Source organism: Quercus lobata, chromosome 6 (assembly GCF_001633185.2).
Source record: "Quercus lobata isolate SW786 chromosome 6, ValleyOak3.0 Primary Assembly, whole genome shotgun sequence".
In the NCBI taxonomy this organism is placed as follows: Eukaryota; Viridiplantae; Streptophyta; class Magnoliopsida; order Fagales; family Fagaceae; genus Quercus; species Quercus lobata.
The window spans coordinates 9,653,590-9,665,991 of record NC_044909.1 but is presented as its reverse complement, the minus strand read 5'-3'; the positions used below and the strand labels follow the sequence as shown (position 1 = coordinate 9,665,991).

General features: G+C 32.1%; 2 protein-coding genes across 2 annotated transcripts; one reads left to right on the top strand and one right to left on the bottom strand.

Annotated features, from left to right (window-relative positions):
* Positions 1 to 1,877: 1,877 nt before the first annotated feature.
* On the bottom strand, positions 1,878 to 2,965 carry LOC115994152 (phylloplanin-like). Its single transcript, XM_031118210.1, has 2 exons — positions 2,462 to 2,965; positions 1,878 to 2,348 (listed from the first exon to the last, which is right to left on the bottom strand). Exons 1-2 carry the CDS (start codon positions 2,610 to 2,612, stop codon positions 2,056 to 2,058), a joined length of 444 nt encoding a protein of 147 aa, XP_030974070.1. The 5' UTR covers positions 2,613 to 2,965; the 3' UTR covers positions 1,878 to 2,055.
* Positions 2,966 to 7,245: 4,280 nt separating this feature from the next.
* On the top strand, positions 7,246 to 8,848 carry LOC115995492 (probable 3-ketoacyl-CoA synthase 21). The gene has a single exon (XM_031120079.1). The coding sequence runs from the start codon at positions 7,423 to 7,425 to the stop codon at positions 8,788 to 8,790; it is 1,368 nt and encodes a 455-aa protein (XP_030975939.1). The 5' UTR covers positions 7,246 to 7,422; the 3' UTR covers positions 8,791 to 8,848.
* The last annotated feature ends 3,554 nt before the right edge of the window (positions 8,849 to 12,402 follow it).

The following is a 12,402-nucleotide window of genomic DNA, read 5'->3' as shown; positions in this document are numbered from 1 at the left end:
TGATTGCCCCATATTCAGGGAGCCCTATAGTGGTGTTTTTAAGCCCTATAGTGACGTTTTAGCCCTATAGCGATGTTTTCCTGCAAAAAAAAAATTTAATAAGTATGATCGCCCCATACCAGGTTCAATGAGCCCTATTGTGGCATTTTTAATCCCTGTAGTGACATTTTAAATCCCTATAGCGGCGTTTTCCTACAAATTATTTTTTATGTGTGATTGCCCCATATTCAGGGAGCCTTATTGTGGCGTTTTTAAGCCCAATAGTGACGTTTCAAAGCCCTATAGCGGCGTTTTGGAACTCGATTTCCATAAACTCGAGTTCCATGCAATTTTTTTTTTTTTTTTTAGTTTGATTGGGCATAACTCGATTTTCTACGAATCGAGTATTTCATTAAAACTCAATTTTAAGGTAATCGAGTATCGAAACAGGGGCATGTCCCTATATAGTTTCAAAATAGGGGCTAGAATTCCCCAAGAGGTACATTATATAATATATATGTTGATGGTTAAATATAAGTACATTTCAAGTACAAGGAGGGTAGAAAGCCAGGTTCATGATTAAACATTCAAGGTACCAATTATATGATTCATGGGCAGCTTCAACTTCAATTTGACGATGGATTTTCAATTTTAGAATTATTGCATGTGTTGCAAATCTATATTTAAAGTGAGAAAGTTTAATATAGAAAGATTTTTGGAATGATGATTAATTTTTTGTGGTTAAAATGAATCTCTTTATATAGAAGTTCGATAAATTCTCCACCTTTGTGACATGAAATAAATTTTTTTTTTAATGATTGGGAAGAGCACCAATCTATCTGTAACCAAAAGAAAAGGAGAATTAAATCGTGCGGATGGGTCTTTGAGTTTATTTCTACCCAAAATCAAAATAAAAGGTTTCTGATCTTTGTTTTTTTTCTTTACTTTATTAATAAATATTATATTTGTATAATTAAAAGTGTTGAAAGGCAGAAGTTTGAAAAGCACCATAAGAAAAATTGATAGGTCTGCGGTGGTTTATTATGTTTGGCTTGAAATAAATGCTTGTGTATTTTGTAATAATGTCAAGTATGAGGCGGCATTAAGCCATTAAGGCCTTAGTTGAGTTTCCCATAATTGAGGGTTTTAGTTTGATTCTTTGTAAGTTTAGTTGTAGCAAAAAACACTTTAAAGTTGTCTTTCAATTTTTCAATTTATTTGAAATATTGATTAAGTAGTTCTTTAAACTTGTGTTTTATACGTTTTATGGATAATCGAGAATGTTAAAGATTTAATTCTTCATTTTATTTTAAACTTAAGATTGATTTCTATTTTTCATTATGTAAATTAATGTTTCATATCAAGATTAATATTTCATATCAAGGATAGGAACTATAAGACTGGAATCCTAATGTACAATCAAAGAGGAAGAGAAAAAGAATAATTTACATCTTTATACACAATAGTTTTCCCGTGCATCGCACGGGTTAGCGACTAGTTATATTGAATCATAATATATCAATGCCAATGGTAACATAAAAACTGTACAAACTCAACCAATTAAAGATGATGGTTTAAAGCAATGAATTAAGATTGAATAATGGAAAAAACGTTAGCCACTAACGTTTACTAGGCAGCCAACTCATAACAAATAGTTAAAAATAATAATAAATATAAAATATTATGATTTTTATAAAAATATTCCAACACGTAACACCGTAGTTTACCAAATATTCTAAATGCTATAATTCATTCCGGTTAAAATAAGTTTTAAAATTAAACTTTTACTTCCTTTGTACAATAATACCAAAACGAACACCATCAAAAAGGCTTTTTGCCAATTAATGTAGCCTTGATTATCACATACAAGTCAAACGAAATCCACAACTAAGTCCATATTCATTTGAAGGACATTAAAGGCTTTATTAATTATATATAGCAATAGGAGTACTCCTTAATTAGGAAAGGAGTTTACAGATTGGATGACAATCTTCATAACAATATTAAAGAGTTAGAAAGGAAAATACTATACCATTGGTTCAATTGACCTTATTCATGTAAATACTCTTCTATTCCTTAAGTTGAGGAACTGTAACGGAACCCAAGTGGCCTAAAAATGAGAGCAATATGGCCCCTCAAAAGACTGAATCCAATGAACTGTATGGGCGATTCCAAGACTCCCACAGCAGGAAGCGTGGAGCTGCAGGTGGAGAGGGGTGTTATAACCACTAGATTGCAATTACTCAAGTGTGCTTTTGCTGAGAGAAAAACTCGTGTAGAATCCAAGGAAAATGAAAATACTCCACTGGCATTGGTTGTTGTACTAGCAACCACATTTCCAGCTCCACACCGCAGTTGTACTTGAGCATCTAGAAGTAAACATAACAAAGCAATGGTGAGATTGAAGTACCTTATTAGCTGAGACTAATGTGTGTAGTCATGGTGCATTGGACTAACTGTAACAAATTCTGAGCAAACTTACTTGGGAAAGGTGGGGTGGCAGTAACATTCGCACCTAAACTGCATGGCACAAAAGACGGCTGGACCTCAAACACAGGACTAGTGCCTTTAGCTATTGGAAGTTCCAATGCAGCAACCATTACGGTAACAAAAAGAACTAATTTCAAGGCCATTTCTCAATCACAGTGTATTGCTCTATCGATAGTTGAAATTGGCTTGCAGTAGAAATGCCGGTCGTTCAACCATTTTATAGGACAAGTGTGGCCAAGTTGCAGCCGATTTTTCTGACATAAATCACGAAGCTAGAGCTCTCTATGCAAGTCAAGAGAGATAATAACTCTCATGTTGTACAACATGAAGTTCACCTTCACCATGGATTCCGACTTTGTGGGGTTACCCCTACTAGTAGGCAACTTGATATAGTTTGAGGCTTAGTGCAATAAATTTAAGCGGAATTTCTTTCTTTCTTTCATATTTAAATTGGTAGCATGTTCATCAGTTCATGTTCAAGTTATGCACAAATTAATTACAAATTACATATATATATATATATATATTATCACAACCTTCATAATAATAGTGAGTCACTTGAAATTCTAAATTAACTAATATAACAAATATATTTATATATTGAGCCATTTAATGCAATTAAACAAAAAATGTTATAATTAACTAATATAACAAATATATTTATATATTGAGCCATTTAATGCAATTAAACACAAAATGTTATGTGGAAGTTTGTTAATATTATTTTATTATCTTTAATTATATATAATAAGTGAATAAAAATATATATTTTTTATGAATTTTTTGTTGACGTGTGAGAATTTCATTAAAATCTTGTGCTATATTTTTTATGTTGAGTAAAAATTTATCAAAAAATCCTATTTGAGATTCAATTAACAAATTTATCTCTATTTCATAAGTTTTTATATTAAAATTGATATTTTCTAGTAAACATTTATAATTAAAAATATTTTCAAATAAAAACGAACTATCTAGAATATAAAATATTTAATTGCATGAGCCGTAACCTCGGGATCCACCCCATTGAACGGGTAGAAGAAGTGCATTAATATCTCAATAAAATAGACTAATTATATTTGCCCCAGTATATCAAGGGCTTTACATTGTATTACCCACTAATTTATTTAAATGTAAAAATAAGAAAATAATAACAACAAAGTAGTATGTACATCGATATAAAACATGTTGACAACAATTTAGGATCAAAGATTTGAATCTAATCTAGAGACCAAGTGATGCCATGGCCTTCCTTGCAGCCCCTAATTTTTTTTTTTTTTGAATGGGGTTTATTGTAAAAGTATGTAGTCTATACTTTGGAGACTTGTAAGTAACTTCCTCTCAAAAGTTAAATTGGTCCAAAGAAGCCCAAAAAATATAAATAGCCAACTTGCCCATATGTAGTGTTTCTATATTGAAGGTATCAACTCATCTAGAACCACCAGTGCCTCAAGGACCTCAACACTACCATAAATATGGGTTAGACAAAAGCTCTGACTTCCATTCCTCTAAGCATGCCCTCTCTTTGTGGAATTAATTTTATGAAAAGGATGATTTCAAATTAATCATTATCAAAAAAAAAAAAAATCTTGAATACAAAAGGCTTAAATTTTTGAGTTCGAAAATATGCCATTTTTTTCTATGCTTTTTTTTTTTTAGTTAATTTTCCAATTTCAACTATTAGAATAAGAATTTGGAAAAATTAAGAAAGTGAAGGCTAATTATGTTTGTATGTTTTGGTGTTGATGTAGTTAAAAGAACGAGGAATAGATTATAATATAAAAATGATCTCTTTCTCTTTTTGTAGTTTTGGTGAGTAAAACATAATGTTGTGAGTTTTGATAGAGTCAAAATGAAAATACTATTCTTGAATCAATTTTTTTAGTTTTTGGATTTTATCAAATTTATATCGAACATTCCAACAGTTACTATTTATGTTATCATATCATAATGAGATGAATGAAAAGAAAATTTATAGAAAATGTGATGCAACAATTAGATCAATAATAAAATATTAGAAACAATTAAAAAAAAACCACCAAAACAATTAAAATGTTAAAGAAATGGAGTTTATGATATATAAATGGGTAAAAAGAGTAATGAAAAATGGTAAAAGTTTAGTTCCAAACTTGTTTGGAGATACCTTTTTCAACTTATTATGTGATAATTTATAAGACTATCCATGTGTATTACTTAAACAAGCCACATAATATATTAAAAGAGCATGTGACAAAAACTACACATGAATGGTCTCTTTAACCGTCATATAATAAGTTAGAGCAAAATAGCTCCAAATGTTTGGAGCCAAACGTTTTCCATGAAAAATAAGATGGAAGAGAAAGAACTGTTGGAAGATATTGCTTGGGTCCAAAAGAAGAGGGGGAGAATAAGAGTGAAAATGTGGAGAGGAAGAGTTGTACAAAATGTAATTGGAAGAATATAAGAAGTCATGAATGAAAGAATTGAAGAAGGCCTTGAGGGAATGGATTTGAAAAATCAAATATTACCCAAAAAAAAAAAAAAAAAGTTGCTAGTGGATTAGAGGAGCTTCCTTCAAATCATTTTGTTTGAAAAAATTTAGTGATCTTTTTCTTTCTTTTTTTAATCTTTGACTCCCTGAAAAAATTCTCGTTCTGTACTGCCCTTAATTGCCTTTTTGGGGCAATATTGGAGCTCTAACTCTATTTGAGGCTCATTGCTAGATGTGCCCAGATCAAATTAATTGATTTCTTACGTGGTCATTAATAACTCCACCACTTCCAAAAGTCGTAAAACTGGTTTTTTCAACTCTTTTTTGTGATCTCATGCTCTAGCCACATGAAATTGCTTCTTGCTGCGGATAGTCGTTGTGGAATATGCATACAGACAGTCACAAATTTGCATTGGCTAAGAAATACTATTGCATGAAGTGATTAATGCTAGTGTGGACATGTTCATTTTGAATTTGACGAACTTAAAAAAAATATATAAAAAGTAACTCACAATGTAAATAAGTAAAACTGCTTACATGCTGCTATGGATTCAAAATGGGCCGTTGTCAATGGCCTTACGGAATAGGCAAGGAGCAATATTTAACAAGTAAACCAGATATAATCCGAGGAAACACATGTAATCTTGATTAGTTAAGAGAATGGGAAATGCTAACGAATGCCCTTAAAGCATTGGTTAATAATCCATTTAAAGAAAGTTTTTATGAGAAAAGAAAAAAAAATTAATATTTTGACAGCTGTTTTCATTTCCCACAAAAGTGGTGTCAAAACTTTCCTAAAATAGATTGTTAACCAATGCCCTAAGAGCACTCATTAGCATGACTCTAAGAGTATTATTTAGTATTTAACAAAGTAAACACATTTATAATTTTTACACTAATTCTCAATCCATCTTTATATGTATATTATTTATTACGGTCCATATACAAACATATTCAAATTCACACTTAATTTCACAACATATATAATAATGAATATTTCATTATCCAAACCAATTTATTTATTACTTTGTTGAATTACATACATAATACGTTATTACTTTGGACACCAGCAAAAGAATTACAGCTAGAAGTGACTTTGAGCATTAATACTTTAAAAAATTTTGCCACATATGAATCTAGATCGTGATCATTTAAGATTCCCAAATTATATTAATTTAGTCAAAGTTTTTTTTTTTCTTTGATCAATATTGCATATGCTCACACAACACAAACTCATTCAATCCAATCCACACAATCTGAGAATTTCATAATTTATGTGAAATTTTTTGGGGAGATAATAATTTTTGGGTTATGTAGTATCCTATATGTTATATTAAGGTTTCAACTAGAGTATTCTCAAAGTCTTCTCTCCCCAACTAGTGATATTAGAACTAATTAATGATAGTGTAAGGCAATATGGCAAGATTATTAAAGTGCCTTTCATAGTTGGAGTAGGAACAAGACAAGCCCACAAAAGCCCATCCAAATTATCTTTAAAAAAATGCCCAACAAAATAATATTACATATTATGCTAGATCAAAGAAGAATGATGTAACATAAGGTTCCCATAGATGTGGACATACGGTTTCCCATAGATGTTCTGTAGGGTTGACAATTGCCTTCCATGAATGACATACAAAAAGTTCATGGATGATGACAGAGGAAGAAAAAGTAAGTACTTGTAATTCCTATTTTGCTAGTTTGATGTATTAGAAATTTGGATGAAAACTTTTTACTTATTATTTGTTTTGACTCACCTAAGAATTATTTATAAAAAAAATTATAGGAAGTTTAAAATTTTTTTTTTTTTTTTTTTTTTGAAAACATAGGAAGTTTAATTTCAATATAAGAGATAAATGACCCAATGGCTAGGACAAAAAAGCCTAGCTCAATTAACTCAAACCAATGGCAATTTTTGAATCGAACGATGTTGGTTTAGATTGAAAATGCCCCAAACTAAACCAACCCCTACGAAGGGCTCACTCCAAGCCCTAATGAAAGTAATTAAATTAGGAGACCATTTCGTTAAAACATGATTCCAAATTCAACCCATAAGCATATATATACTTGTGCCCACATATTTATAAAACCATAAAGATATATAAACTCAACTCATAGATTATGTGTGATCACTAATAACTGTCACACATTTGCACAAAAATAGAATTGGGATGAGTGTTTGTTAAGATAATTTGGCCACCATCATTTAGCAAAGAAACCGCATTAGGAAAGAAATTGACCATTGCGTGCACAACTTGATTTCTGAAACAAGCACCAAAAGGATGTTCAATGCCCTATACATATTCCTCTCTTCAATTTTCCTCTTGCCTTTTTCTTTCTCCTCATCTATCATGCCCTCTCTCCAATATTCATACCCCATACCTCCTCAACCTTAAAACCCATATGCCAATCAATGCAATGCATGCCAAACAAACTTAAATTAATTCAATTCTGTCAAGACCACAAACAAATCTAAACCTCCATCCATGGCAATACTGACCCTAAGACTCATCATTTCTAGCCTCCCCGAGCTCATTATCTGGAACACCCTGCACCATTTTTTAATGGTAGTAGTTGCAGGACTAATTGTCCTATATCTTAAATACAAAAGAAAAGTCCCCATTTATTTACTAGACTTTGCTTGCTACAAACCTCCCAACTCTTATAGGCTACCCAAGTCAATGTTCCTAGAGGCTGTCTTTCTTAATAACATGGATCCTGACAGCATTGCTTTCCAGATCAAAATCTTAGAAAAATCAGGGTTCAGTGAGGAAACTTGCATTCCTCCTTCACTTGCTCGAGTACCAATTAGAAAATCTCTTCCACTTGCCGTGGAAGAGGTTGTGACAGTTATCTTTTCTGTGGTCTCGGACTTGTTTAAGAAAAACAGTATCAACCCCAAAGCTATTGACATTGTAATCTCTAACGCTAGTATGTTTTGTCCTACACCATCTCTCAGCTCTATGATAATTAATAAGTTCAGAATGAGAAGCAATGTCATGAGCTTCCATCTCTCTGGCATGGGATGTAGTGCTGGAATCATATCTGTGGGGCTAGCTAAAGACTTGTTGAGAGTGCACTGTAACTCTTTGGCTCTAATTGTCAGCACAGAGAGCCTACACTTGAATTGGTACACTGGCAAAAACCCACCCATGTTGTTAACCAATTGTCTCTTTCGAATGGGAGGTGCAGCTATATTACTATCTAGCCGTAAAGAAGACAAGAGCAAGGCAAAGTATGAGCTACAACACCTTGTTCGAACAAACAAAGCACAAGATGATGTATCCCATGCTTGTGTCTATCAGGATGTGGACTCTGAGAACAAGGTTGGGGTATCTATATCAAAGGGTATACTACATGTGGCTGGAGCTGCATTGAAAGCAAATATTGCTGCACTAGGACCATTGGTTTTGCCATTCAAAGAGAAACTTAGATATGGGTGTTCCATAATATGCCACAAGATGTGGCCTACAAGGAGAACAAGCATTTACATACCTGATTTCAAGAAGGCTTTTGAGCATTTCTGTATACATGCAGGAGGGAAAGCTGTTATTCAAGCAATTGAAAAGAATCTACACCTGAGAAAACAAGATGTTGAGCCCTCGAAGATGACTCTTTATAAATTTGGAAATACTTCATCTTCTTCAATTTGGTATGAACTCGCTTACATAGAAGCAAAAGGGAGGATGAAAAGGGGGGATAGGGTCTGGCAAATTGCCTTTGGGAGTGGGTTTAAGTGTAATAGCGCAGTGTGGAAGTGTGTTTATGATTCAAAGTTTGAGATAGCCAATGCATGGAGTGATATCTCCACTTATCCAGTAGAAGCACCTGATTTTGTAAAAATTAGTGAGTGATTACATGAACTTACAAACTGATGTGTCGCATTGTTGTTGATCACCAAAAAAAAAAAAAGTTATTTATGTATTTATTTATTATGTTGTTGAAATGATACCAATTATATTCATTATAATGTCAGTTTTTTTTTTTTTTTTGGTTGAGAAATAGTTAGTTGGTAAGTCTTTATAGAAAAATTGGTATAATAACTTTACTATCTTCCAGTGAAGATAGTGAACTTTTGAAACCATATGAAATATCTATTTGGTTGTGTTGTTTAAACAACAGTTTTCGTTATTTAAATAATACAACACGTATTTTCACAACATTTTTTCACCTGTATGTATTTCCACAATACTTAAACAACATTACTAGAATAACATTATCAAACGGAAACCACTAGAATTTTGTCATCCCAACTTCTTCCATGAAATTTCAAACTATTTCCATTTCAATAGTAGTGGTAGCTAAAAAAGTGAATAATCTTGTAGTGGCATTTAGAGTGTGTTTGGGGATAGCTTTTAGCTTTTATGTACAGCTTTTATGTACAACTTTTTAAGAATCTTACTTTTTCCCGTCTTTTCTTAGTTATTCAAATATTTTCAAGATACAAATATTCATTAGCACACTTTCAATAAAAAATTAAACATGTTATTCCCAAACAAACACTTTAGTCAACCCAAGTGTGCAAGCGCAAAAATGGGGCAAATCAAAAGCTCATAAATGAGAGTCAAATTGGAAAATTCAATACAGAAGCAGAACATAAAGTGTGCGTTTGGCTCCATATTAAAAAGGCAATTTATTTTACTATTCAACTTATTTTTGCTACTATTTATTGGCTCCATTGCACTTTTTGGTATTATTCATGGGTCTCGCCCTATTATTTCAACTAATTTTTACCTTTATCTACAATATTTTTAGTAAAAAGTTTTCAATTTCAGCAAAATAAACGGATCCCAAACAAAATAAGACCAACAAAGTTATAAAGCACTTTTTGAACAAAAACAACAAAAAGACCTTAGTTTCAAATCTTTTGGGGTTGGCTAATCCACAAACTAATAGGACTACACATTTTTGTCATCCTATCATCTAAAAAACCATACTATATTTTAATCTCCTTAATTAACATGCTTTTCTTTTTCTTTTTCTTTTTCCTTTTCTTTTCTTTTTTTTTTTTATATTTTGATTTCAAAAAATGTTCAAACTTTATTTTCCTATCCTCAAATGGACCAAGATGCTCTTTGAACTCAAGTAATTCATGCAAATAATAGCATTCATTTCAGGGGTCTTATGTTATTTGTTCACTAATTAGTCGAATCATACTGTTTCATGATTCATAAGAACCTCTAGTATTACTTTTTTGTTTTCAAACTAAACTAGACTCTGCCATTTAGCCTCCCCTTGCAGGACCTTGTCAAGGTGATGAGGAGAATCTCCTCTTTGGGACTTTGCAACAACTGATAGGATACAATTAGAGAGCTATTTTGATCTCTAATCAGGCCACTGGAAGTTTAGAACCGACCATCCCTACTAATTGGGCTTCAACCAACGGATTTCTATCTCGACTTGCATCAAGTTCACTTAGCTCAAAATCCTCTTAGAGCTTAGGCGCAAAGCACACGCATCACGCATCAAGCCTTTTTTGATAAAATGAGCATTTATCTAATAACCTCTTATAGAAATATTGGTAAGATATGGTAAAAAAAAATTATCAACTCTCAAATTTTTTATATTTTAAATTTTACCCGTTATGTTAGTGCAATTGTATAATGTTTGTAGGTTCAACTTTTACATAAGTTTCTTAAAAATTTTATTTAGTTAATTGAAAACAATTGTTAATGGATAATATCATAGTTTAAACATAATATTTTCTATAATTATGTTGTGTTTTATAAAAATACAGAACCATGATAGTTAATGTATATGATTCAATCAACATATATCTAAAAATCAAAGACCAAAAAGCACAAGAAAAATAAATTAATCTTGTTAGTATCTATAAACATATAAATAAAAAAACAATAATAATTGTTTGTGTAATTCAACACCTTTATAATAGTGGTTGTATAGTAAATCATTAATCCATATCATTTCTTTCAAAATCAAGCAATTAATTTTGATGACTCATATCCTTTTTAGCAATAAAATAAATAAATAAAAAAAGCATGCCTAAAGTGTGTTGCTTTAAATGAGCTTTTGTTTTGTCAAACAAAGCGCTCAAACCTTGGGGCTTTGAACTTTCAAGATCAAGCAATTAATTTTGATGATTTCTATCAGTTTTAGCAATAAAATAAAATAAAAGCACAACTATGCATGCTTTGTGCTTCTTCAAAAAGCACCAAAAAAGCATGTCTAAAGCATGCTTCATTAAATGAGCTTTTGTTTTGCCAAACAAAGTGCTCAAACCTTGGGGCATTGAGCTTTGAGTTTTAAGCACACCTAAGTGTGCTTTTAACAACGCTAATATGGCCTAGACTGCCTAGTCACCCTTCCAAATCACAATACTTAGCTTAAATGCTTGTGGAAAGTTCCCACCTATCGCATGCAATCTTTCTTATGGTTGTACTTCTTACAAAGAGGTTTTAGGCTACATGCTTATCATTCAAGGGAATACAAACTAATCCAATTTGTCCCATGTGTGGCAGCATTATTGTATCATTAATTCATCTCTTTTAGATTATCCTATGGCTTGACTACTGGAATGTTTTGGAACAAGTTTTTCTTTCCAAGTTCTCTCGACATTGAATATGGAGATTGAAATTGAATCCCACCTATACTAAAAAGAAACTAATAGGTGTATTTCTCTAATAATATAAAATAATAAAAAATGTTATAGGTTCAAATCCTATCATATTAATAAAAGAATTTCCCTACAGGATTGGCTTCATGTCAATTGCAGATCTTCTGAAATCTTCCATGTACACTCTCCATAGAGTGCTTCCAACGGCTATCTGGTTATTAACTTATTATGACTAGGTTCTAGTTGGGGAAGTTTTTTTCCATCAAGGACCCGTTGCTATGTGAATCTCTAAAGCTGTGGTATTTCATTCAATTTTGAACCACCAGAGAGTGAAACGGTTGTGCATTGATACTCCAGTCAAGTGGAGTATCTAGACTAATAGCCCCCCAGATCCCAATATAGATTGGTTTAAATCCAACAGACAGTAGCTTCCTCTTTGGGTAACGTACCTTGGTCCAGAAGCAGTGGGCATGGCTACAAGTTGTTCTAGCTAAGCATTGTCAGTGCAAAGTGGTTCACAATTAGCTACATCTATGCAGTTATAATTTCTCGTGGTGGAAATAGATGCTAAGGTGGTGTTTGGTTTGCTTAAAAATCCAAACTTTGCTTGCAGTTCTTTTGGTGTCTGTAGCGACTACAAATGGTTAATGAGTCAACTTCACTAGTTCTAGCTGTAAAGAACCAAATCTGTAGCATTTTTTTTTTCATTTTCTTTTACCTCCAATAGTAAATGAGTATCTACAATGAACCGTATTAATCACTTTTTTTCGGTCTATTGGGTTTTTTTTTTTTTTCAGTCTATTGGGTGTTAAGCCGTTATTATTACTGCTAAGGCTGTCAACAACAGCTTGGGGGTAAAAATATCAAGTATTGTCCTTGGGAGTATAATTAT

What these genes read in the sequence shown, in the direction of transcription:
- LOC115994152 (XM_031118210.1), bottom strand. Translation starts at nt 2,612, where the DNA reads ATGGCCTTGAAATTAGTTCTTTTTGTTACCGTAATGGTTGCTGCATTG. An exon ending in TGCCACCCCACCTTTCCCAA is followed by an intron (nt 2,349 to 2,461) that starts GTAAGTTTGCTC and finishes GTTTACTTCTAG; the next exon opens with ATGCTCAAGTACAACTGCGG.
- LOC115995492 (XM_031120079.1), top strand. Translation starts at nt 7,423, where the DNA reads ATGGCAATACTGACCCTAAGACTCATCATTTCTAGCCTCCCCGAGCTC.